Source organism: Lates calcarifer, linkage group LG13, assembly GCF_001640805.2.
Source record: "Lates calcarifer isolate ASB-BC8 linkage group LG13, TLL_Latcal_v3, whole genome shotgun sequence".
NCBI classification, from domain to species: Eukaryota; Metazoa; Chordata; class Actinopteri; family Centropomidae; genus Lates; species Lates calcarifer.
This window is the reverse complement of record NC_066845.1, coordinates 3,203,068-3,230,602: the sequence shown is the minus strand read 5'-3', so window position 1 is coordinate 3,230,602 and position 27,535 is coordinate 3,203,068. Positions and strand designations below refer to the sequence as shown.

At 42.0% G+C, this 27,535-nt stretch overlaps 1 protein-coding gene across 2 annotated transcripts; it reads left to right on the top strand.

The window, feature by feature from the left end:
* Positions 1–170: 170 nt before the first annotated feature.
* LOC108881017 (protein FAM214B) lies at positions 171–25,592 on the top strand. 2 transcript variants are annotated; one of them, XM_018672781.2, is made up of 10 exons: positions 171–568; positions 17,049–17,236; positions 17,541–17,754; positions 18,549–19,907; positions 21,531–21,589; positions 21,965–22,064; positions 23,151–23,309; positions 24,240–24,308; positions 24,568–24,773; positions 25,249–25,592. In XM_018672781.2, exons 4-10 carry the CDS (start codon positions 18,720–18,722, stop codon positions 25,400–25,402), a joined length of 1,935 nt encoding a protein of 644 aa, XP_018528297.1. In that variant the 5' UTR covers positions 171–568; positions 17,049–17,236; positions 17,541–17,754; positions 18,549–18,719; the 3' UTR covers positions 25,403–25,592. The 2 variants fall into 2 exon arrangements, with proteins under 2 accessions (XP_018528297.1, XP_018528276.1); XM_018672760.2 differs by lacking the exon at positions 171–568 and adding an exon at positions 10,927–11,602.
* Positions 25,593–27,535: the final 1,943 nt, after the last annotated feature.

Sequence of the window (27,535 nt, the reverse complement as noted above, 5' to 3'; positions counted from 1 at the left end):
GGCGTTTCTTGAGTTAATCCATAGTCCAATCACGGAGCGGGTTTTTTTGAATAAATCTGCATGTTTTAAAGACGGCCTGATCCCTGAGTGCTGATTGGCTGAGCGGAACAGAAGCGACCAATCGCTTAAATGACAGGCGCTCAGCTGGCCGTGAAGCCCCGCCTCCTACATATCAACTAGCGAACCCCGGAAACGTTGTTGCTTAAAGGGACAGGAGAGGAATTTCAGGCAAAGGGTGAAACAACGAAAACAGCTGCGAGCACAAAAAAAGACAGGCACACAGAGAGGAAGGGACGTAGACAGTAAGCAAGCAAGCAAGCTATGTGGCAAGACGAGACTGAAACGGTCCGATTATATTACCCATCAGACATCCAGGGATAAGACGGCTAACAGCTTTTAGCTTCGAAGTCGATTTTTGCCCCGTAACGTTAGCTACCTGGAATCCAACAACGCAGCAGTCAACACGGCAGAGAGATAACAAAAAAAGGCCAAACTCCCATACGACAGGGACGCGTCAGTTCAGACTGTGTTTCCCGTCCTGAATCCACCCGTTTTTCATTTCTGTTAGGTGAGTAAGCTTTAAAATCTCAGATCTGGCTAGCTGCCTTGTAATCTCCTGCATTGTGTGAACTTTAAAGATGGCCATGTATGGAAATTGCACAAAGGTTCATGTTATTTGATCATTTCTGGATAGGATTTCTGGTTTCAGATAAATGTTTGAACATGCAGGATCGTCACAATCATAATTTCCTTTATCAATCTGTGAGGCTGTGCAAAGAATGATTGGAATCCAGCCTAAGCCAGTTGATGACCTGCCAGTATCTTGCAGGGTGTAGGGGGCGTTCCCCTGCTTTGTCTGCTTTCCTCACTCTTTCTCTATGTATGTGCGTGTGTGTGTGTGCATGCACTCTGCGGTGGTTAAGGACAAATTGATTGAAAACCCAGTGCATCAGTCACAGTCATGGGTGTGTGTGTGTGTGTCTCATCAAAATGCGTGTGTAAATATTTAATTTTGTCATAGCTGTACTGCACACTCATGCCTCTTCTGGGATTGTGCATATATGGGGCTGTGCAGGAAGGAGGGATCAACCAGGACTGGCATATATCTGAGATTATGACTGTAGCTCAGCGGGTGGAGTGATGATGATCACTGTAAAGCTTACAGGAGAGAGGATAGCACTGAGTGCAGTGGGCGTATTGTTCCCTTGGATTGCACTTGGGAGTTGCATTGCATCATGCAGTGAAGGGAGCATTGATGTTGGCACTAAAGCTTTGCTACAGTTTATATAAAATCTATAAAGTGCTGAGAGTAGATTCAGTTATTACAGTGTAATTATGCTCAGCCTGCAATGCACTTCCTCCCATTGTCCTGACAAGCAGGGCATGATGGCATTGACATACACATTAGGCCCACGTGTATGGAGTCACACTCACTCTACATCACCCATACAGCACACGTGCATAATCCACCAGCTGTGTCACATGAATGTAAATAGAAGGTTTCTGCACACACACACACACAGAGCAAATCCATTTGCAAGTCTACATTTCTCTCTCTCTCTTGCTTGTCCTTGCATTGGTGTGACAGCCACCCCCCACCTCTCTGTCTGCGAGAAAACCAGTGGGCTTTGTCCTCAGCTGAGTGTGACGTCATGCAGATCTTTGCTGCTGTAACCAGCCCTGGAGGCAAGGTGCATGTTGTTCAGCAGTCCTGGGTCTGGGCTTGCCCTGTGCACAATCACGCTTTGACTGAAGTTCTTTAATGCTACAACATGATGTCAAAATAAAAGAGAAGAAATTTAGTCTGTTCAGGTGAGACAAAGAAAAAAAAACACTCATCAAAAGAAAAGGAAGGAGGGTATGGGATCAAAAACTCAGCAAAGATGAATGTGGGACATTTTTAGCATGGAAGGGAAACAACACCAGGAATTCCCAGTGATGATTGGTGATTGTTTGTTATTTCAAAATACTATGTTCAACCTCAGGGAAATACACTGTATGCTTCTATGTTTACTGCCCAGCCAAGTACATTGAGTTAAGCAAGAGTGTGGTCATGAGTAGCCATGTGTTTTCTCAGAGTGATATATGGAGCCACCAGTGCCTTGTTAGGCTGTTAAGAAGATGAATACATTATAGTCAATGTGATGCTAACTTGAGACTTGTAATACTGTGAGAGCCCAGTTTCTCAATTTTTCTTCCCCCTGAGTGCCCAACCTATGAATGTCTTGCCAAATGGATTGTACCTTCCATGCCTCATATGGTTATCTGACTGAGTGGTTATGGTTCATGGTTGCAATTCTCCTTTTTAGCGTCAGTACCTGGCAGCACTTTGTGTGTGTGTGTGTATGGAAAGTGGGGGTGGCTATTAAACGCTTTGAGCTGATGAAGGCTTGTTGTCAGCCTTCCAATGTGTCCCTGTAGGATTTGATGTCAGAGATTACAGATGATTATGTGGGTTAGATCCAGTACTCAACAATGCTCTGGGGCTATATTGATCTCTAGTGTGTCTGCTTGTGTGTATGTGAGAGTGAATGAGTGTGTGTGCATGCACATATTGTACTTGCGTCCTTTATGAGAGCTAAACTAGCTCTCTTAAATAATGAGCTATTTAGCCATTAAGGATTAGATTTAAGGTTAAGAGAAGGGAAGCTCCTTGCAAATGTAGCTGTACAAGCATGTGTATGTCACTGTGAATACATGTTTTAATAGATAGCCTTAAGCCATCACCAAGAACCAGTGCTGACTGGTAGACTGACAGGAACAATGCCTCTTTCTTACTTTAAAATACAGAAATACTACCTCTCATAGTAGCTTCTTTTTTTGTGGAGGTGCAGTGGCTGAAAGTTGTGCATTTTTTTATTCTTTTTTTTTTTTGGATGAAAACATTTATCACAAAGATTAAAGGCAGTATGTTGGTATTATTAGTTATGTTTTTCATGGCATAACTCCCTCAGGACCCAAGCCAGGGTTTGAGAATCACTGCAACAGAGAGTCAATGAGAGTGATGCTAGAAGATACCTCATTTAGCCAAGGGACAGAGAGGAGGCAGGCTGAGATGAAACATAAGATTAACAAGAGGACAGGTCAGAGGGCAACATAAACTGTGAGTGTGCCTGCTCTATCTTCACCTGAATGATAACCACATGTTATAAGGGAAAGCTTCCAGAGTGAAGACATCTCTCTGGTTGTCATGTCTGCAGTGGTCTCTTTGGAGGAGATAAAGACATTACAGGAATCACGTTTTTTATGTTGTGTGTTGGATAAAAGCATGTGTGAGAGAAAGTGCATGTTTAAATCACCCTCTCTACTTAAAAATGGCTTATTCCTGAGCTCCTGAAATAGCACTTGTGCAGCTTTGACTAGTGTACCTTGAACCCTGACACCGTCACTCTTTTACTTCTGGTCTTTATTCACACTTGAATACTTATACACAAACCCATGCACCTAACTGAACCCAGATTCAGGCTTACCATTAAAGGTCAGTTCGTCCATTTAAAAGCCTGTCAATAAGAGGAACTAGTTAGTCCTCTTGCAGAACTGCAGTGTCCATGTGTTTGCAACAGTATTCTCTTAGCACTGACTGACTGTGGTCAATAGATTAACCTATTTATAGGGCATGGAAGGGAAGGGATTGCCGAATGGAAATATTGAGAACTGGTTAAAAGCTAATGGCAAAAAATTGGCTATACATTACTATTTTATGTATCTGAGGATAGAAAAATCTGAAAAGACTGCTCTACTTTTTTCACTTCCTTTATTCAGACTCATGTTTCAATCATAGTAGGAAACCAGCATCACACCTTTTGAGAGGCAATCATCTTTGTTTAGAGGATTTGGTTCTCCATCTATAATAGAGAGCCTCCTCTTTGTTCAAACACAGCTGACAACAGAGGTCCAGAGAGAGAGAGGAGGATGTCAAGGTGACAGTACTACCTGCTGAATAAATCAACATGGTTTGACATTACACCCTGAGAGGCAAAGCACAGTTCTATACAGTGTTGGTATGTGGGAGTTTTATCTTGGGCTGTCTTTGTCAGCAGTATGTATAAGTTTCATTTACCCAGCAAAAATGCCAAACATTTACTGTAGAGCTGAAATAATAAGTCAGTTCATCAAGTCTTTATCTTATTTAGTAAAATGAAGGTTTTAGGTTTTTAAGTGGATGTTAAATTTCTATCAGTTATGTCTAACATCCAGTGCTGGGAGCCTCATAACTACGTTGAGATTCATACTTGATCCACATTGGCATAGCATGCAAATAATGCACAGGTTAAAAATACAATTCCATGTATATGACTTCCACACAACCCCCAGAATCAGTTAGTAGATGTTGGAGGGCAGATGTATCTCTGTGCATTATATAGGTCAACACAGAGCTTATCAAGCTAAGACCTGTGCACTCTCTGTCCCTCTCCCTCTCGTCCTTGTCTTGTCCCTCTCTCCATTAGTCTCCTCTATCTTTTCATTTGTCTCGTTCCCCTCGTCAAGCCTCAGAGCCCTCTGTCTCTCTGTGCTGCTTTTACTCCCATCTTTCCATCTTGTGGAGGCTGAGTATGTATGACAGGGCAGGGCACTTGCATGCATCATTTGTCACTTAAATTGACTTTTACATAGCATGAAAGAATGTTCCTCCCAGGAGAACTGTGACACCCACACTTGGAAATTCATTAATGACATTGTTTTACATCATTGATTTGTATGTTTGGATTAAAAAGTGAGTAATTACCTTCAGGTAATGATCCATAATAGATAGGAAGCTTTTTATTGCATCGATGTTTGTAGTGTGTATACTTGGTGTGAAAACGTTGGGTTCAGTTAGTTCACCAGTCATGTTTTTCCTCATTTTAAAAGAACACAAACGATTGTGTATTTTCCATGTCCTCCCAGAGAGTTTTAAAGCTGTGGCATACAGAAAACACCTTCAAGCAATACAAGGCTGTACATGTGTCTGTGTGTTTGCTTTCCACAGTTAGTCCAAGTGAAGCAAGTACTAATCACACGGTAGGCCTACAGAACGAAATGGAGCCCTGATGCCTTTTGTTAATCACTGGGGCATATCTATGTCATTACTTGTATACCTGTGGTTGTAGTTTGTCAGTGAGCTGTGGTAGAAATGTTTGTGTGGGTGCGTGGCCAGTCTCCTGCATCTTATCAGAGTCAGGGAACAGCTGAGATGGAGAATTTTTGTCTCAAAATGACTTAATATCTCAGTAAAAATTGACTGTAATAATCAGACATAGGTAATTCAGTCATTTATAGAGTATATTTGCCTTCTTGAACTGAAGTCTTTTTTTATCCATGTTAGTGGCATGGTTCAAGGCATGGCATTCAGTCAATCTCTCAGTCAGGTCAGTTGTGCGGTCAGTCAGTCCACTACTTTGGTCCAGGCTGAAATATCTAAGCAACTATTGGATGGATTCTCATGAAATTATGTGCTGTTTGGATTGAATATTTGCTAAAGTCACTGTCATATTTTCATGCAGATTACCACATCAACAAATAAAGCTTTCATACAAAGAGATAACAGCACATATTAGATCTTTGTCCAGATTATTTAGGTTGCTTGTGTTTTGCCTAGTTGCCTGTTTGGCATCTGATGCATGTTAATAACTGTAAATATAGAGTGTGTACAGCCCTGCCTAAGGCTCAAACACAGAGCACCAGCTCTTGTGGTACCAAAGCTTCTCATTATTAACTGCTGCTTAACAACCATGAGCGTGTGTGTTGTGTGTACGTGTGTGTTTGTGTTGGACTGATCTCAGGATTAACCCTAGCCAGACCTTTCTCCACCCTTCACCCTGTAACGTCCCCCAAACCAAAATGGATGAGCTGCCCTCAGTGTGCATGTGTGTGTGTTTATAATCATGCACGTGTTTAGGTTAGTTAGGTTAACACTTGTCCTTAAGGTCATTTTAAAGTTGTTCTTTGTTTTTACCTCCTCTTCCACTCACTCTGCTGTTTGACAAGTAGTAACCAATCATCAGTCAGGATGGCTGGTTGAATAGTGACAGTATAGCCAGGTTAGGTATTAAATGAGCAACATAGCAAAGAAAGTGATATTTTTTCCTCTTTTCTTTTCAATGCCCAGATGGCAGGCTAGACTACTCTCAGCCGCTACCAGTCTGAGTGGTGCAACACCACGCTGTGCGAGTTCCCCAAGCATGAAAGGGAATTGATTTTAAGCTGAAGGAAGATGCACAAAAAAAATACCCCAAAGGCCAGGAGAAGGTGGAGGGAGAGGAAGAAACACACATAGACAAAGAAGCAATGTTCCAGAGAGGGAGATGAAGGTGAAAAGACAGGCAGCTGAATTCAGGGTGAAGTAGTGAGGACCGAGAGGGAAGGGAGGAGAGGTGGAGAGAGAGAGAGCAAACGACCGAGCTTTATTTCCTGTCCTCCACGAATAGGGAGCATATTTCTCTGGAACATTCCATCCTCTGAGCTGGCCCGGCCTGTCACCAAGACTCAGGGTGCCACACTCCTCCCCATCTCTTCCCATTGCGCACTCTCTCTCTTTTCTTGTACTTTTATTGTACATATCTGCCACTACTTGATCTTTTTCTGCTAACTGTGGAGTGTTTTGCTCAAACATTTTTACCCAGACACCCCAAAGTATCACAGAGTAAACCTCTACATTTGTGAGTGGAAGGATTAAATATTAGATAGAGAAAGTAACAAAACCTATGACATAACATTAGTGAGAGGTGTTGATCTATAGGTAAATAATCATATTGGAAAAATAATAGTTCATTTTTGGTGATTGATGTTGAAAGGAAGCTTGGATTCAGCTGCATTACACCAAACCAAACTAATTATCTTTGTGAGGAAATTTAATCACAGGATACAAAAAAAGCAAAGTCTAGTCATCTCACATTGCTGCTGTATATTGAATTAATAAATGAATGGTGGAAATGTTTGCAGAAGTGGATGGAAAGACATATTTGGCAATGGAAAAACAAACCAAACTTATTTCGGGAATGCTTTATTTGGACAGTCCAGTTTTTAAATTTGTCTTAACCAAAAGTCTGTGTTCAGGAATGTGTGTTTGTTGCATCTGCCTAATTTAAATCTAATTCTGAATAATAAATTTAACACAGACACAGTTTTCCTCTAAGCAGTTAAGTTAAACGATTATACTTAAATAGGCTCTGTGTCTCCTTTCAGCTTTGTGAGCTTATTTATCAACAGGCAGCTGGTCAAACATACCCCTCTAGAGAGAGTTCATCTCACCAGATTGTTACACTGTTTTAGAAATGTAAATATAAAGAAACCATTCTGTGTGTGTGTGTGTGTGTGTGTGTGTGTGTGTGTGTGTGTGTGTGGTGTGGGGGGGGGGGGGGGGGGGCAACCTGCAAGGAACTCGCTATCTGAACATGTCAAAGTTTTGTTTGTGGGGTTTTGGGCGGAGTTATACTGAAGCAGTTAAACTGGCAAGTTAAGCATTTTATTCATCCTGTTCTACAGTAAAATCCAGTTGCCTGAAGAAAGGAAGTGGGCCGTTGAGGACAATTTGGTCTTGAAAATAGAAAGCAGTTAATGTTATAACCATGTGGTGACGCATAATAACTGAGGCTGCTACAATTAGAAGATGAAGACTAAGACACAAAGCATGTGCTGTATAAGTGAGAAAGACCGTTTTAAATTTGCACTTTAAACTTTGATCCTGTCAATAGTATGGCACTCAAAGTGGGAAGTGTGTTATATTTATTTGAAAAGTGTTTTTAAATGGCTTTAATTCATGCTTGACAGTTAAAAAAAAGTGAAGGGCAGACGTCAGATGCTTGTCACTGTAAGTATCAGCTTTCCTACAATATTTCTATCTTATTACATTACTACTAGTTCACCTAAATGTTACAGTAAAACCAAACACATTGCATCACAAAATTCAAATGGATTTGATCCAGCAACCATCCAGCACATTGGAGCTTGCTGTCCACTGGCTGCTGCTCGCTCTCACCACACACTTGTCTCTTAAACACACATACGTCTCCATGTGTGCACTACTAACACACAGTCCTACATACCAGTAGACACAGACACCAACACACGCAGGGATCCACGCCTCTTTAGACATGCTCTGTATTATACAGACAACCCCCCCACCCCCACCCCACCCCCAGCATGCACACAGATGCACACACACACTTTCCTTTCCCACCCTTCCTCCACCTCCCCTCTTCCTCTCCTCCTTTTGTTCTCTCCCTCCCCGAGAAAGGAGGGTGAATTGTGGACCTTGTTTTCGATATTTAAAACTGGTCATTTAAAACTGTGACCAACTGATTTTCTCACAGAGGTTTTGGACTGGTAGAGTCGAATCGAAGCTTTTCAGTTTCTCAAGGCTGTGACTGTTAAGAGCTGGTGGGTAAATCCCCCCATGCACAAACACAGCTGGTGTCACTTTGAGAGGCCGCAAAAAACAAGGTATGTCTGTGTGTCTGTGTGTGTGTGTGTGTGTGTATGTGTATGTGTGTGTAACGCAGTTTCACATGCCATGATTGAAGATCCAAGCCTGTCATAGTCATGTAGACATCAAAACAAATACAGCCATGCTCTCAGGTCAGGATTGCATCAATGCATGTGTTTGATGGAATGTGAGTGAGTGTGTGTTTTCAATGCTTCTTTCTCCTCAGCTGCACTTAGAGTGCCCTTGAATGGAGGAGGGTCTTAATAGAGAAGGCACACCCTTTTTGTCCCATATATGGAAGGCAGCATGGGCTCTTAAAGGTACAGACCTGCGTGAGTGTGTGTGTTTATGTATGCTGAAACACAAGATCCAAACTATAGCACTGTTTAAGAGCAGAAAGTCACCATTATTAAAGCCTCTTTTTTTCAAGCATTGCCAACAGCAGTAGCTCAGCCTGTTTGATGACAGAAACCTTGCCTGATTTCAGTCTCCTGTCAGTTCACTTTCCTCTGTCTCTAATGCTGTCTTCTATGTCTTCTGCGCCCCCCCCCCCTGATCCCCACATCTCTATATTTGGAGGTATGTAGCTGACGGTGTGTCTTGTTTTTCAAACCTCCTCTCTGCTCACTTTTACTGTTGACACACACTCAGGAGAACAAGTGTGACATCCTCCCTCCCTCACAGATCTATGCATACTGCATCCATGTACATGGACATTCATGCAGAGCTGCAGCCATAAATTGATTAATCAGTTAGTCCATCAGCAGAAATTAATGTGCAACTGTGTTGATAATTGATTAATCATTTTAATCAGTTTTTGATCAAATAAACTAAACATTTCTTATCTCTTAGATCAGGTTTTTATTTGTCCTATATGATGGTGGATTGAATATTTTTGGGGGTTTGGATTGTGGGTTATATAGAACAAGCATTTTAAATACTCTACATTGGGCCCTGGGAAATTATAGTGGGTAATTTTTTCTGTCCTGCAACATTTTACAGGCAAATTGTTTAATCGAATAATGAGGCTGCTAGAGTGAAGATTTAGAAGTCCAGTATTTACAGTATTAGGTCTGGTGACTGCAGATGACCTTACATCCTGCCCTATAAATATGTTACCGTCTGTATTAGTTTTTAAATGCAGTTCAGAACAAACCAGACAGATTTTGAAAATGACAACATGAACAAAGTAAGCAGTCTAAACCTTTTAAATGATCATTTGTTATCTCAACCTGATGTTAACAGTGTTAAAATGGCGTAACTATTAAAATCATCTCTATTTAAATATCCCCAGATCACACATTAAGCTCTGAGAGATTTAAAATCTTTACATCATACAACACTCTATACTTAAACCCTTAAGTTGGTGAATTTAAAGTCCTCAAAACTATACCTATGCATAACAGGTATACTGAGGCAGTGCAGCAGCAACTGGCATGTGTACATTTTTCATCCTGTTTTGGAAACAGAAATAGTGTGTCACAGTTGGAAACTGAGCAAGAGATAGACATAGAGGAGTCAGGGAAAGAGACAGAGAGCTATCAATAGGTTTGTCTCACATGTCTGGACCAGCACGCATCTGATAACAAGTCAACCCTGGTCTCCTAAATAAAGATAACCAGTGTTAGGTGTGTTTGTAACAAGAAGGTCAGACAGTCGTCTGCTGAATATGTGTTCTTGACAACTTCAAGTATGTTTTGTGCACAGTGCTTGAACTTGCGTAATCTCCACCCACAGTTTGTGTGTGCGTGTGTGTGTGTGTGAGGCGAGAGAATGCACACAAGTGTGTGATGCACTTGCTTGCACTGTGTGTACTTTAACCACACCACAAAAAATAGTTCTTGCCTAGTCAACATGCTGTTCCTTATTAGCTCACAGATGGCAAGATACACACACACTCACATACACACACACACAAACGAGGGCTGCTCTCGGTACTCAGCTGATAAACACATGCACTTCATTCTCTATCTGTACTCCAGCAGCAGATAAGCCCTCTGCTTATGGGCTTGTACAGACTATAGACACTGTGTACATTTCATACTGCAGCGAGGGGGAGTGAACTGCTAGATGTTGGTATATTAAGGCATTACCTCCTTTTTATTTGGTGTTCTTTAGACACACAACCACACATGTGGCTGGGAAGAGATTACACAAAATAAATACTGTACACAAAACATGCTTGAAGCTGTCAAGACTTAGATGGACTTTATTGATCCCTTTGGGATGACTCCCTTGGGGAAATTACGTCAAGGACACACATTTAACACACAAACATTGTTATGGGGAAAGAGCACTTTAGTCTGGCTCTTCCGCAGAACAGGCCGAGCAGGAGCAAGTGGGCGGGGTTTCAGCTCACGCCGCCTCCCCCCTCTTTGCCTCCCTCCCCCCGGCCAATCAGGAATTCAGCCACTACAGCTGGCCCCCCTATTCTCTAGCCAATCAGCTGGCAGCAACCCCCACCCTTTTCTTTTCCCTGTATGCCTTCACTGCTGAGTGAGCAAAGCACACCTTGCTCTACTCGTATCAGCTGAGAGGAAACAGACAGAAAGAGAACACACATCGAGAGAGAGCGAGAGTGAGAGGGGTAGGAGAGCGAGAAAGGAGGGGCCTGAAAGTAGATAGAGGAAGAGAGGAGAGGGTGAGGAAGAGAAGGAATGGGAGGAGAGGAAAGGGGGAATGCCAGCATGTGAGGTGGCTTTTGTATTCAAGATATTTTGGAGGGGCGCGAATGAGAGAAAAGCAGAGGGCAAGGGGGGGAGCTCAAGAGAGAAAAGGAGAGGGAGGGAAAGAACAAGACGGGTGGGGGGTGAGAGCTGCTGATGGGTTTTTGATTTGTGTATGTGTGTGACTGAGGGTGGAGAGAGGTAGGCAGGAAGAAAACAAAATACGGAGAGAGAGACACACAGAGCTAGTGCAGCCCATTGGGCATCCTGACAAAACAAGCGGAGAACAACTTGACTATTCTCCATCTTTCACAACACCAACTATTCAGGAGGAAGGAAGCAAAGAGACACAACAAACCGGAGAGTCAAGAGAAAGAGAGAAGGCAGTCTGACCCAGTGGAAATAGAAACACAGAGGAGGAGGAGGAGAGAGAAAAGGCAACAGAGTCACCCATCCAGCCACCAGGCGAAATAGAGGAAGGAAAGAGAGACAAAGAGTGAGACAGTGAGCTAAACTCCATCTCTCTGAGAGGGTGAGTGTCACAAGTTCTCCTGCTGTTAAGTCAAGTAATGTTGCTCCTGTTGATTGCTGTCATATTGTCAGCTGGGCTCGGGTGACTCAACGTCTCCTAAAATGGCTACATGAAAGGCAGGCAGGCAGACAGACAGATAGGCAGGCAGTTATACAGGCAGAGGGAGGGAGAGACAGAACGGGACCCCGTGTCAAACAGCATTCTCAGCAACTATGTCACTGAGCCAGCTTAGTTTAGACTGCCATGACTCCCCAGCCTGAGCACTGTATGTGTGTTTAGTGTAACACTGCCTCACTCCGAGGTTTATCAGTTTCAATCAACTTTACCTCTCTCCCTCTGTCACTTTCTGTCTTTGTTTGCCGCTTCCTGTCCTCTGTCTTTGTCTGACACTCACAGACACAGTAACACTCAGACACAGTCAACTGTCATTTGATCCCCTTGTGCACACTGATATCAGATTTCCAAACTCTAGATGGCTCCTGCAATCCAATCAACAGGTGATTGTTTACAGGAGCATTTAGCAACTTTTCATGTTTGGGAATGCATACGTAAGTGTGTGTGTGTGTGTGTGTGTGTGCATGTTTATCAGCCTCCAGACACAGGCCTGGGAGGAGCTTGGGTGGGGATCTGCTAAAAGTTGATGAGACAATCGAGGCATTTGGGAGGCTGCTAAACTCATACTGATGCTATCACACCTCTGTTACAGGATGAGTGTCAAGGGTGGACTCAGGACACAGATTTTCACAGATGGCCCATTTGGGACGATTATGTCATGGTTTGAAAAGAAAGAATATCAGAAAAAGTTAAAGTACCCCTTCTTTCTTCAAAGGAGTGTCATAATTTGATTACTGGGTGATTTTATCATTTGCTAATACAGTTGCATGTGCATCTTAAAAACTTTTCTTAATGACTAAATATGTTTTTTGTTTGTTCATGTGTTTAGGATAAAAAAAAATAGAAACGCATGCCCACAGCCTCAAAAGTGCAGAAGGTGCTTTGAATGCTGTGCGCTGTGTGTGCCTATGTTGGTGTGTGTGCACATGCATGTATCATCTGGGTGTTGTGATGAATGTACGCAGGCCAAATGTCAGGGTATTTTCTGAGGGTAGGTGCCGGCTGTGAACTCTGCCCCCTTCACCTCCATACATTTTACTGAAAGCTGGTTTCTAGGTCAGAGCTGCCAGCATACCCCTTATTGGCAAGTTTGTGTTTACTTTTGTGTGTGGAGGTCTGTTTTATTCCACCCACGTGCAGCTTTTCAAAGTTTACAGGGTTCACAGAGTTTGTGTGTACATTTGCTTAGATGCTTTTGCATAACAAAGTGATGGTCTTGTTGCCAGTCAAATAACTGATTATGTATTTCTGTAGCAGGCAGTAGAACTAACCCAACGTACATTGGGATGTAGATCAGCACCTTGTTTGCCATTGTGTTAGCCTTTTACCACCACCCCTAACATCACCTCTCTCATGATGATGAAATGAAATGCTTCTGCATCTCCTGAGGTCACCTGATCCAAGACTGTTAGTCTTTGACCTCATGACCACAGTCTTCCTTGGCCTAAAGGGTGCTCACACACTCATATTGACACACAGCAGTGCTTATGTGCAGGAGTGAATGCATTTTTATGAACCAATTACTGTGTATACAATCACTGAAATACATGCAAGTCACAGACTTGCATATATTTCACCACACCTTAACAGTTAAAAATCCTCCTTGAAGTATATAGCAATCCTCTGAGCAAAATGTTTGAGCTCCAAGTCAAAGGTGCTGAACTCTTTGACCTCCCTATGCATGACTGTGAATAAGGGTGTTAGTGTTTCTTGATGGTTTTTCCTAGGTTGGGATGCTCATGTGAACTTTGAGTTTCACCTTAGGTTTTAGTCCAAAATAACATTTAGTGGCCAGATCAGATTTTAGACAGCAAACAAACTCCCCCTAGACAGTCACCATAACCATTTCTAGAATGGTAATTTCCCTTATTTTCTGCTGTGCATCTTGGCAGTAAATACAGACAGAAGTTCTCCCTTCACTGTCTCATCTTATTTTTCTGTTTATTGTTGCTGGAAAATTGTTTCCCAGGTTTGATTATTAGCTAATTCTGTTTGAATGTTTTTGTAAGCATGACTCAGTCTACTCTCATTTTGGTCCAGATCTAAGCCTGGGCCAAGTCAAACTAGACTTGTTTTTATATATATATTTTTTTGTCCAGTGGTCCCATTGGTCTTGTACACCATTTTACTGGGTCTTCATGTGAGTAGGCTTTTGCTTTTTTAAAATTTTTTCTGTCTTTGTTTTCAGATGTGTTTTTTTTTCTCATCTGTCTCTCCTCCTTTGTGCATGCAAATAAAACCTAACCCTGAAATGTGAGTTAAACACGTTGAGCCCAAGTTAATTGATTAGTCATCTGTGTGGATTCCCTCCCATGCCAAAAAATATTTTTGAGCCTTTTAATTATAGCTCCAACGTTGATTATATAACTCAAACTTTATTTATTTATTTTAACTGAAAACAGTTTTCTGGTTACTGTCATATACTGTACATTCTACCGTGTAGCTTCTTTTGCTGAGGTAATGACTTGTCAGAGAAGGGTTCTGGTGGCTCTAAATGTTTGTTGTTGTTTTTTTTTTATCTGAAAAGGTTCACTGATATTCACAGAAGGCTGACGTTTGTTACAACTTAATTTAAATTTTTCAGGCTCTGCGCTAACAAGAACACACAAGAACACACTGAGTTGGCCCTGACACTGTTAAGCTCTACCTGCTCCTGCTGTATTTATACGCTATTCAAGGTCTTTGGCTTGGCAGTAGTCTCTGTTTGTTCCACCATCCTCTCTTTCCTCTCTGTCTCTGTCTGGCTGATTCATTTCTGTCAGGTGTTTCTCATTCCTTTGTCTGTCATCTCAACATTTCCACTCTTGCTCTGTCTCTTTCTGAATGATTGCCTGCTGATCCACTTCCAGCAATGCTAAAGATGTTGCATGGAGACTGCACAGGGCTCGCCAATGACGTGCAACATTTTCATACTTCATGTCAGCAGCTCTAAGTCAAGGAAATATGAGTTGAATATTTTAGGGTAATGATTTTTCGAAAACAGTGATGGCAATTAAAAATAGCTTGAAAAGGGACAAAGTAGTGATTTTAGATGAGATTATATTTGTCTTGGTTGCCCATATTTGAGAAATTGATCTAGTGAACTCAAGAAAGAGTTCTCAAGTTCTCAAGTCTGAGCTGACACACACACCCAGCAACCTGAAGCCTTTCATTGGGTGAAGCCAGGGTGTCTCTCCTCCACTGCTGGATCCTGGATCAAGCCTGAAAAGGGTTGGGCAGGCTCTGCCAGGCTCCTGCTCAGCTAGTTCAAAATAAGGTCAGAAATCAAGTGGGACCTAGCAGAGAGCCATTGGGTGCTTCCAGTGAGCTCTGACAGAGGCAATAACTATTAATACCTGCTGCTGATTCCTCTACCGTTCTTCCCCACCCCCCTCTCCCTGCATCCGCCCCTGGGCGCTCACTTAGGAGACTCCACCAGTCCTCAGGGGTGACAAAACAAGAGGAGGTGATTTTTTGTATTGTGTTGACTGAACATACATACTGAAGTCTTGCTGCCTATCTTTTGTTATTTGACTTGGTAATGATAATTAATCAGATAGGGACAGTTCTGGTTTGGCCCTTGAGTGTCCCACATCCTGAGAAATATCAGCAAACTAATCAAATGCCTTGGGTTACTAATTTGTCTTCCAAATGTCCTGGCTTGGGCAGCAGTTGATATGTAACTCTTCATATTTTTCAGAACCTATAGAAACATTGCCATTTTCCTTTCTGCTCATATTCTAATAAGAAAACAGTGAGTTATAACAGAGGTACTAGCTTGATATTTACTTTCAGTTGTATTTTTAAGCCTGTACTTTGCTACTAAAATGCGATTTATTTTATGTGCACGTGTAGTACTATAAATTTATATTTTGCTGTGCAATTTGGGAGAGGCACTTGTTTGTGCATATGTCTCTGCAACCTGGGTTTTCCCAAAGGTAGCACTGTGTTAGTGCAGAGGCCATATATCATGTGAGTAATTACAAGTGACAAAGACTTCACTCCTGACTTTGTCTCCTCGTGTTCTGTGACAGGAAAGCATCGATTACCTGATGATATACCATTATACTGCAGTTGCATATAATTGGGTTATAATGTATATGGAGGAGTTCATGGCCAGTCTGTCTGGATCCCTCTCCTTCTTGTGTCATCTTCAGGCAGATAATCCCTTCTTTCATGTTCACGTTGAGGACTGCATTGTCCCAAGTAAATTGTGAATCTGGTTGGAGGAAAGATATGAAACACAATATATGCTCATAAACACTTGCTGTCAGCCAAGCAATTTAAATACCCGCCACAGGTCACCTAGAGTGCGGCTAGGTAAGTAATACCCCCTGTATCACTTACCTTCTTTGAATCACACATTTGTATAGAAATTTGGGGATTTTATTCAACATCCCTCACACTTCCCCCAGTGGATACATTTCAGATGTGTTTCAATCTTGTGTAAAATACCCACGAACAACTCACATTATCTGCGTTTCCTTTTCTCTCACCAGTCTTTGCTTTCCTCTTGCTTGATCTTTAGGCCTTTGTCATCAGTTCTGTGTCTCTAACTGATTTCTTCATGTGTCATCAGTGTTTCATCATGATGATTTAAAAGGAAATACAAGAAACTGAAGTAACCAGTTGCTGTAATGTAGCTCTGAATGGGAACTGTATTTCAATTCTTAAGTGATTTATGTGGATGCCAGCTGAGTGTTAGTCAGATTAGCTTTTGGGTATTTTCACCACTTCTACAGTTGTCACTTTCTACATTTCAAGCTTTGGATGAAATGTTTAAGCACTTCAAACAGATTCTTGTACCTTTTTCTGTATGCACCTCATGGAGGACAGCCATTTTCTTGCCTCTGAAGATATTTTCTTGGAGGAGCATCTCTGCCAGCCCCCCCACACACCCCCCACCGTCCACCCTCTCTCTCTCTCCCTCTCTCTCCCTGGCCCTACTTCTTTTTCTCCCTCTTTGTCACCAAGCACAAAGGAGCTGTTATCCTTGGGCTACTGGTCGCCATGGTGACTGCTCACTGTGACTCCCCCCCAGCCCTACACATTCCCAAGTTCTGGTCCAAGTGGGTCGGGAAATTGCCCGCTTCTCTTGGCATAAGCACCATTTAGTCCCAAGTTTGATCCTCAACCCAGAGTGTTTGGGTTTTTGTGCTCAAAATGGGGTATTTTGTTATGGAGAGTACAAGGGAATGAGAGTAGTATTTCTCCCTCAGTTGATTTGTTGAGTACTTTAATGATAAGGGGTTTGATTATTTGATTGAGTTGCCTTTCTTCTCGAGTTCACTTGTATTTGTGTTTCTGTGGCTTTCAACTGGTCTGATTTGTTTCTGTCTTTCTGTCTCTTCAGGGATTCTGGGTGGAATGACCCTGTCATGATGCCACAGCCATGCTGCACCCCACGTTTAGGTGACCAAGGAGGGCGTGCCTGGCTATTGGCCAATCACAGGGGGAGCCCCAGTAGAGTTACTTTCGATTCTGGTGTAGAAACATTTCCTCTCAAGAGCCTTGTGCATTACTGACACTCCGCCCCCCCTGGTAAGTTTTACCCTTCAGCTTGATGATTTGATCCAAGTCACTTATTGCAGGCTGGTGTATATTAAATGTCTTTCTTAAACCAACAAATATAATGTGATTTATATGCATCAACAAACTGGTTGCCCAACCAAGTTGTTTGTAACTTCTAATGGTTAAAACAAAACAAACCATTTTTATTCTTATAAATGTATCTAAGATTTATAACAGGAGTGGAATGTCTTCAGTTCTTTTACAGCACTTCATTACACATAAACACACTGTAGTAACTCACTGACAAACTGCCAATCTTTTTATTTCTCCTCAGGTTATAGCTCCTGTGCCCACCTCCTTTACTCCTACTTCCTCTGGAGTCAATACTGTTTTCTGATTACCTATCTGGGGATGTTGGCATTGTTTCGTGGCATCTGCCATGGAGTTAGACAGGTTCCTTTAGTAGGCCATTGTAGACACAACTTCCAGATGTTGTGCCAGATGCAGCTTGTCCACACGGGCAGAATTATACAAGGACGGGCACAGAGGTGAGATACTGATCTTGGGTATTGTCTTATATATTATTCAATTAGGCAGGAGACAAATTAGACTTGTTTTTTATTCCTTGCTTAACTTGCATTATGTACCTTTAGTGAAAAAAGCTGTATTTTCATACTGTTTTCATAAAGCTTGAAGGTTGTCAGAAGAGATAAATACCTGATTTCCCCCCTGCCAACACCAGGACATTGTGAAGTCATGATATCATAGCCATTTAAATTTAAGTGTGAAGACAACAATCGGAGCATACCATTCCTTTGAAGTCACAATAAAGACAGCAGCAAAAAGGGACTCAGTTTTAACTGTTTACTTTAGAGCTGGGGGCATTTTTATCATTTCGTTCTGTGCTTCTTCTGAGGTAAAAATAGGATGGGTGTGTTTGACAACACCTGGCTGAAGTGAGTGTCATCATCAAGCATGTACCAGAACTCAGTGGTGTGAATTGACATGCTGTTACAATGGATATGATTTCATGCCATGTCTATGGCAGTCAGTCATGTGGAGAACTGCAAAAGAATAGAAAACATGCATACAATTACCACCTGTAATTCTGCTCAGTTATGTAGCAAAATTTTCCTTGTGTAATACAATGAAAATGTTAGTTAAAGTGTATTATCAGAACCCAAAGACCCTACATTGCAGATAACAAAAATATTCTTGCAGTGCCCTCTTGTCCTTGGAAGTTTTTCATGCAATTTTATTTTTCCATCACTCATACAGTGTACTGTTAATCACTTTATTTAAATCTGTTCTGAATAGTAATACTGTATTTTGTTCCTCTCAGGTGCTGTGCGGCTCAGCTTCCTGTTTCACACTGTTTGATAATATCACAGCAGGAACTATAGGACTTCCTATTCCTGTGGAACATCTTACTCTGCCTCCTGGCACTTGTGAGGACCTACTTGACCTGTTGCACAAAAGTTAGTCAAGACTCTTATCCTCCAGCATAAAAACCATGCGGCACATTCACGTGGAATTAGCCCACAAAAAGGCTCCATTAGAGCTTCCAGCCCAGGAGGGGGACCTGCCTCCACCTACAGCCCCAACACAGGGCCTAGACCCTGGGGTCAGACCAGGGGCGCCTAGACACTTTGGTCAGGAGGAGTTGCGGCTCCAAAAGGTCTACCAGCTCTCCATTTTCTCCCAGCTGGGGGGATTTTCTACCTCCACTGAATCCCACACTGATGCCCAACAGAGGCCTGTCCGCTTAGGCGTAAAAAGGGGGCTAGAGGAGCCCCAGTTGATCCATAAGCGTCCTCACCTAGGAGACTCTTCAGACAGGGAGGCACTGGAGGGAGGAGTGCTTTGTGGGCCAGCCCCAGCTCAAGGTGTTGGGATGGGGTTAACGATGGGCCCTGGTGGGCCTGGTCCTGTATATTCTTGCACACAGATGGAGCACAGAGACTCTGAGGGGGGGCTCTCGCCCAGGTCTCCACCCCTCTCCCCAAGTCACAACCCCTCCCGACGCCCAACTCAGCACAATCACGATAAGCCCATTCCTGATGTATTTGCTCCACTCTCACCTAAATCACCCCCAATGTGTGACCCACATGGCCATCTCTGTGATCAGGGCCTCTCCCTCGGAAGCTCAGCCAGGACTGAAACTCCTAACGGGGGTCGCACACCCACCTACTCACTAGGTAGCCCTGGAAATGAGAGCTGCACTAATGGCTCATCTGGAGGCCAGCCCAGCCCCCACTTATATGAAATGTCCACATATGAGACTCCCAACCCTGCCAGTCCCACCAGCCCTCCAGGTCCTTTCTCCCCCCCACACCACACAGAGCTGCAGGAACCAGGGGAGGCCACCGAATGGGAAGTTGGACTTGAATCCTCCCCACCCGAGCGAAGTGCCACCCAGGCCGCTTCTTCCTCCTCCAATGGCCTGGCTTCCTGGGAGAAAACACCCAGCAGTAACGGCCACCGTCTATCCTCTGGAGGCCACTGGCCAGCCAAAAAGAGGCTGCTGTCCCCAAGCGATACAGGGGAGTCATGTTCGGAAGATGAGGGACCCTCCACATCCAAGAGAAGCAGGCTGTCACTGCTGGCTCCAGGACTTGGCCCTGCCTCATGCCGCAGCACTGATGCTAAAGCTGCCCCTTACTGGAACCACCTGCTGCCCTCTGCATGGGACCGGCCTAAGGTTAGCACACTCACATACATACACAAACACGCATCATACATCTCTCTTGGAAATTAGCTTTGAGCAGTCCAATTTGCCAACAACTGCATCAGCCTACAGTTCCAACTACTGTACTAGCTAATTGCTAAAATGAACTATTAGGTTACAAGACAATACCACCAAGCCATATTTAAACCACCAAATTTATCAGTTCTCAGTACTGTTGGAGGCAGAAACACTATTAGCTGCTCTGAGAGAAGTAAAGAACCTCCAGTTTGATTGAAAGAGTCTAAAATGCCCACATATAACAAAAGACAGAAGGACAGAATTTAGAGTTGACAAAAATGGGTTTCTTTAATGACCAGATGATAGTTTTCCAATGCTAATAACTACAAAAGAGAGATGTTAGAAAGAGACTTAGGGTGATTTTATTGTAGCATAAATTAAAAAATCAGCATATGCAGATTTACATGCAAATACTATGCTTTTAGACCCCAAACCATTTAGGCCCCTACTATGTGGAAGCTCTTAAAACTTTGAATAAGGAATAAGGAGTAGTTGTTCAAAGTAAGTGGCTGATTCATTCAGATATCTGTGAGCCTTGACAGTCCTAGAAAAGAGGCTGATGCATAAATAAAGAGAAACTAAGAGAACGAGTGATGGCCGGCTCATTATCACACCACGCTGGAACAGGCTGAGTAGCTCCAGAATAAAGCCCATTGAGGGAGGATCCATTGTTCTCCAACATGAGTGTACTGTGTCTCTCACACACACACGCACACATAACCACACACAGACAAATACACATATACATACATCCTGCTTAAAAAATGGTTCTGGAAGTGATTTGGCCATTTTTTTAAACATTGGGAGGCCAGAAAGAGCTTTGAGTGTGTGGGTTTGCGGGATGGGGAGTGTGCTAATGGTGACAATAGGGTTCACTAGTTCACTAGTTAGGTTTCATACAGTGGTGGGTTCACTGTGACAAGAGGTGCTCAGTGTTTGTGTCAGGGAAGCACAGGGAGAAAACAGACAGATGTAAGAAAGACTCAAGGACACAAATCAGGGACAGAGAGAACAGTGAAAGGAAGAGAGAGCAAGGCTAAACAGTCACAAGTGATAGTTTTGTAAATAAAGGTTAGAAAAAGGTATTCAAGAGACACAGACAGGCGAGACTGGATATAAAATGTTGTATGTGATTTTGATCGAGTGTGATGATGAGGCGACCAGCTGACAAAGAGCTTTAAGCTTGGTAGAGAGCCAGTACGAAGCTAACCATGGGTGAAACATTTGCTGCGAGCAAATGGCTAGCAGGTAACACAGGGGCGGCTAGGGAGGAGTCTTCTGACAGTTGGGTGGCCTTTAGGATGAGTGGCAGCCTGGAAATGGGGAATATTTGTGCACATGACACAACATCCAGCAGTCAATGCTCAGTAAGTAAGAGGACACCTGAAATACACAATTACTCATATAGATTTCTCTCATAGGAACACAGAAACACAAACACAGCCATTCATTCTTTTTTTAAAATATATTTTAAACAATTAAAAATTTTCAGTTCAGATCTTTGTGAATAGTTAAGTAATAAATCAGAATATTAATAGACAAAAACAAATCATATTTTTTTGTCATCTCCTTGTCTAGACTGCCACAGACTGCACAAGATCAGGGAGACGACTAAAAAGTGGGCTGCGGTTGAAAAGGTAAGTCATCCATCATAGTCAATCAAGTTATATACCATGATTAAAAATATCAAAATAAAATGACAAGATCTACTAAAAAGGGATTAAGAGAGCAGGATTCAAAGTTTAGCAGGTTTGTATGTGTAAATCCAAGCACACATGTGGATGGATGAGAACAGTTCAATGTCAGTCAGATTGACTGCAGCAACATAAACACAGGGAAAGGAGGTGGGAGTTAGGGTAGGTTGTATGTTATTCTAAATTAAAGGGTTTTGTGTCTGGAGTTGAATACTCAGACACACTCAGAGGCATGTGACATGTCGGTTAAGACAAAATTAGTGTAATCTTAACCGCTAACCACCAGTCTATTTTGTGTGTGTTTGTGGTCATATTCAGTCGGCAGCTGCGCAGCGGCAGACACACAGACACCGGCCGATCCACACGTTCCAGCTGGCCCTCATCTTCCATCAGCAGATCACTACTCGGCAACTTTGAGGTACAAATTTTGACTATTACTTTTAACAACTTCCAGAGACACAAGTGGCTGCAGGTCAAAGATAATCCTGTCTCATTTTCTCGTGTTTCATGACTGTTGAGCCCTGCTCTTTCTCTTCAAGTCTTCAGTCTTTTCACTGTTCTCTCTGTCTCTAATTTGTGTCCTTGAGTCTTTACATCTGTCTGTTTCTAAATGTACTTTCTTAACACATACACTGAACATCTCTAGTCATAGTGATCCCATGTGTATAAAAGCTAGCTAATTCCATGCCAAGATGCAAACTTAATGACCTAAACCTTTGTCAGGAGGAGCTGGGGAGAGCCTCGGTTCTGCAATACCATGAGGACCAATTTTAAGATTTTGGAAAGTTAAAACTTAGATTAAGTCTTGACTATACCAATGTTCAAGGAAGATCCAATTTTGAACTTTATTTATTTGCTCAAGCTAAAATCAAACAAACTTAGCAATTATGTTGAAATAATAGTGTACGGTAATGTGCAGGGGCTCATAACAATAATCTATATCAAACATTTTCAAAGAAGACTTTAATGAAGATGGAATTTTAACCTTTAATAAGCTGCATAATATTGTAAAGCTATTGCTGCTGTTTTTCCACTATGCCCTGTTTAATCTGAATATCACTGAAAAAAACCCAATTGTCTTGGTCTTTCCAGGCCTTGCTGTTTTTCTAACTGTTGCAGAGCCTCACCCAGGATTATAAGAACAATAAATGCAGAACATAAGTCAGCGCCAAAATGACATGGTTGATATGTCCAACATATTTGATTTACTCCTTAGTGTAGCTAATTTAAAGTCAGCAGTGCTAATATAGCAGTTATAATATATTGGGATTAATATGAGATAAAACAGGCTCACGTTATTGTTGGCCAGTAGATGCATATTTTATTACACTGCTTTGGTTTCAATTAAAATAAATAAGTAAAATTAGATTTTTTTATGGATATGGTCCAAACAACTCCACAGTGCAGCAGCAGCCTATCTCTAATAAAGAGTACAGTATAAACAGTTTTAAGGGGCTCCTGGTCTTGACTATATATGCTCTTCTCTTTGTCTTGCGTGTTGCAGGAGTCCATACTGAAGGGACGATTCTCTCCGTCTGGTCAGATTGAAGGCTTCACAGCGGAAATTGGTGCCAGTGGCTCCTATTGCCCACAGCACGTCACCCTGCCTGTGCAGGTGACATACTATGACATCTCAGAGCACAGCGCGCCCTCACCTTTCCTGGTCAGTCTGCGTATACATGCATCCGTTAGATATTCTTTGTTTGTGTGTGATTATGTGTGTACTTAGTCAGGCACAAACTATAAGCCAAACAAAAACCCAGTGCTGTTTATTGCACATGGCAAGTTTGTTTGCTAGTATGAAAATAAAACACTCACTGAAAGAAAAACGAAGCAAAATTAGAGATCAGAGCAGTTTTCCAGAACAATAACAAATGCAGAATTGGCTTCAACAGCATTGAGCTCCTTCAAAACCAGATGTAAAAAAAATATGTGGTATGTTTTTCCCTTTATGTGTATATCATAAAGCATTTTTCCACATCAGTACTAGACATTATACATTATCAGATATGTAATCATGTAGGACCAGCACATACTTGATGAGGTAGGACCAGCATTAATATGTGCACAACTTTAGTTCTACTCAAAAGAAGTCTTGAATCACGTCTGCTGTTAAACTGGGCCATTTGGAAACCAGCTGTTTTCACTTTCTTAGCTTCATGCCTCCAGTCGACTTTGAATTGCTGTGTATAAAAGTGGTGAATGTTGTGCCTCTTTTGATTCAGTTCTTTGAACTGTCAATTACATTGAACATAATATAACATATTGTGTAGCTGCCTTTGTAACTGCAGCATAATGTAATTATTTCAGAGCCTCTGCGCTTTCATTTAGGATTGCTGTTTTTCTGTGTTTAGAATTAGTGATGATGGTTCTAAATGCATAAAGGACAGATGTGTGTCATCAGTGGATCAAACCAGAAATGAAAATTACTATTGTAATACCACAGCTCCCTAAAAGTTTCATTTCAGAACATTTAATCCTGATCCTGATGTAAAAGTTCACACATGAAAATGTGCCACAGATTACTAGTTCTATCATTACGGTAATTGAGGATGTTTATTCTGTGCCATGTCTCTGTCTCTTTCCCTGACAGGGTGTGATTTCCCTTGAGCCTCTTGGAAAGAAAGGATACAGCATACCCAAAGCAGGGACCATTCAAGTGGTAAGTCTGTCATTTTAAGCTCATTCTTTGCACAGGAAATGGCCAAATTGTCTACAAAAATGATGATGTTGCGGTTTTCATAATATAAGGATCAGGTACTTGTCATTGCAAGATTGAAACTGTGTGTATGAATTTTTTCACTCAGTTTGTGGGTTCAATCAGGAAAAATAACCTTTTTACACTTGAATTAAAAACATTGCTAATTAAATTAAATTTTAGCCATTTGAATTGCTGACTTTGGTCTGATATATCTCCTCAGACCTTATTTAATCCCAACAAAACTGTGGTGAAGATGTTCCTGGTGACTTACAACTTTGGCGACATGCCTGTCAATCACATGACCTTCCTGCGCCACCGTATCTTCCTGGTGCCTGTAGAGGAGGGGGTTGAGGGGAAAGGCGAGGCGTCTCCAGGGGGAGGAGCGCAAGACAGGAAGAAGATTCTCTGCTACCTGATACATCTCAGGTAGGGCTGAGGTTTCAGCTGTCTGCATCGCCAAGAGTTTGATGAGATGATTGATACCACTCTTATAATTGTACAGCAAACATGAAGCTACAGTCAGCAACAGATTGGCCTGGAAACAGGGAGGAGCTGCTAGCCTAGGTCCATCATTGCGCCCCACTAAGAAATACTTGTGCACATAACTCTGGAAGGTGGCTTTTACGTTTTACGTTTGGACCGAGCCAGACTCGCTGTTTACCCCCATTTCCAGTCTTTATGCTAAGCTATTCTAACCAGCTGCTGGCTGTAGCCCAGTTTTAAATGGACAGATATGAGTGGTATTGATTTTCTCATCTAACTCTTGGCAAGAAAGCCAATGAGCATATTTTCAAAGTGTCCCACAAGTATTCATTTACAGCTTTGTTTCAGTTACTTCAACAGTTTTATTGAGTTAAAACAAAGTGTTTAGCTAACACACTTCTGGTTCTTTCCTTTTCAGATTCCAGAGCTCCAAGTCTGGGAAGATCTACTTGCACAACGATATCCGGCTGCTATTCTCCCGCAAATCCATCGAAGTGGACACGGGGATCCCTTATGAGCTGAAATCTTTCACCGAGGTGCCACGAAACCCCAAATACTCCCCCCGCGTGTGACCCCAGACCCTTTGACCCTCCCCAATGCCAACGCAGCCCCTCCTGTGCTTCCTAAAGAGGAGGGAGGGAAAATGACAGACTTCTAGAATGATGGACAGAAAACTTGATAAGACTGAAACATGCCACATGTACACATATGACACATTGTTGGTCGTTGGAAAAGCCCCACTTTTAATGCATTTATTCTCCATTGAAAATTCAGATACAGATATAAAATGTCACTCAACCAAACATGGCATTCCTTGTATCTTCCATTCACTGACCATAGTAAAGATATTAGAAATATTTGTGTAGGTGCAAATTAGCATGCATGCAGTCAAAAGCAGGACTTTTCCAACACCTTTATCTGAACAAAGAAAGAAATGCACAAACACTGACACACACACCAAAAACAGACCGACAAGACTCATGCACAGCACATATTACATGCGTCACAGCTGAAACACTTGGTGGCGGCTCTGAGTTCAGTGTTAACATGCATGCCTTGTGACTTAAACACCTGAATTTTCCTCTAGTGCCATATCACACTGTCCTTCACTCTGCCTGCAGCTCTAACCGTCTCATTGGACCAATAATTTCCACAATTTTGGATTTGACAAAAAGCCACAAACACAGAAGCACATCCCCGATTGTGGGGTGTATAAGATGATTACCCTCCACCCAACTTTTGCACACACTGAGCAGAGACACAAACACGAGTGAAAGTGAGGGCTGAATTAAAATCAGCCATCTTGATTGGATGTCTTACCACTTAACACACAATGAAAACCACACCAACATGATTTGACCAAACTTAACATTTTCTTAACTTTCACTTATCATGGTATAGACCACCATGTAGACTTCAAGGCAGGAGGATTGTACCATGTCAAGACAAACAGGGGAATTCAGTTCATTTTATGTAGCCAGACTGAGGGACACTGTGCTGTTTTCTTTTTTTCAATTCTTTTTTAATTCTGTTCAGAACAGTCTGATGTTGGAGCAGAAAATGAAAAAAAAAACAAATTGTAGTATTTTTAATTTATGTTTTCGCAAATGTCTTAATAAGCAATATACTGCACAAAGTAGAGTGTGTTTTTCAACCGGACGAGCTTTCTCTCTGGAGGTGGAGGGCGAAACAGAGAAAGCAAAGAATTGAGAGTGAGGGAAGAAATGGGAGGAGGGAGGGATGATGGGGGGGGGGGGGTATTTAATATGGGGAAAAAGTCTATGTATATTTAAAAGAATAAACTCTGCGACTAGTGGGTAGCACCTGTGTTTTTTGTTTTTGATTGACAGACATTGTGAAAATCTCACTTCTTACCACATCACCACTGATACTGCACTTTGGCTTTCCTCTAGATTGGTATTTGTACAGATATTGACCCATTAGATATGACTATAACACACTGAAACAAATATTTTTTATCATTATATACCAGACAGATATCCATTAGGCATTTTGTGCTGTAATTGGTGTCGCTTTCTCCTCTATTTTTGAGTACAGTCTTTATGAGAGCAGTTTCATGTCATAGTATCATTCAACTGATTTTACAGGCTGAGTAGAACTAACCATGACCAGTAATCTGAAGGTCATCTGTGAAATTGGTGGTATGCTTCTTTAAATCCAGTCAGTTTTCTTCAAAACAGTTTATTTTACCAGCCACCCCTACTTGAGACAAACCAGAAATCTGTGTCACACTACAATATTTTAGTTCAGCTGTGTAAGAATTATCTGAGAAAACATCAATAACAAGATCATTTTACAAAGGAGGTAATGTTCCATCAAGCTTACATAAGTTGTTTATTTACAGCACTCGAGCATGAGCTTTTCTAATTGTGCATGCATGTGTTTTGATAATAGCAAATTGGAGACATAACGTCAGACCCTGGATTCGGGTATTGAACATAATATAAAGGAGGCAGCTGACTAACAGTCACAAAAGCATTTCTTTTTGCAGACTGCTTAAAAATCAAAACAAGAGGAACTCCCTCACCCCTTCCAGCTCTGGCTGCACCACTGAAACTGCTCAGTGGGTAGGGTTATAGGAGCAGACAGTCTTTGGTTGTTCTGGGAAGTTCTGCAAATATTAACGTGAAACTGTGTCAAGTTGCTCACTCAGTGTAGCTGAAAAGAGAATCCATGCTCTGTAA

Excerpts from the sequence above, each read along its gene's own strand:
- LOC108881017 (XM_018672781.2), top strand. The coding sequence starts at position 18,720 with ATGCGGCACATTCACGTGGAATTAGCCCACAAAAAGGCTCCATTAGAG. Across the intron at positions 19,908-21,530 it reads CTGCATGGGACCGGCCTAAG|ACTGCCACAGACTGCACAAG; the intron begins GTTAGCACACTC and ends CTCCTTGTCTAG. Across the intron at positions 23,310-24,239 it reads GCGCGCCCTCACCTTTCCTG|GGTGTGATTTCCCTTGAGCC; the intron begins GTCAGTCTGCGT and ends TTTCCCTGACAG.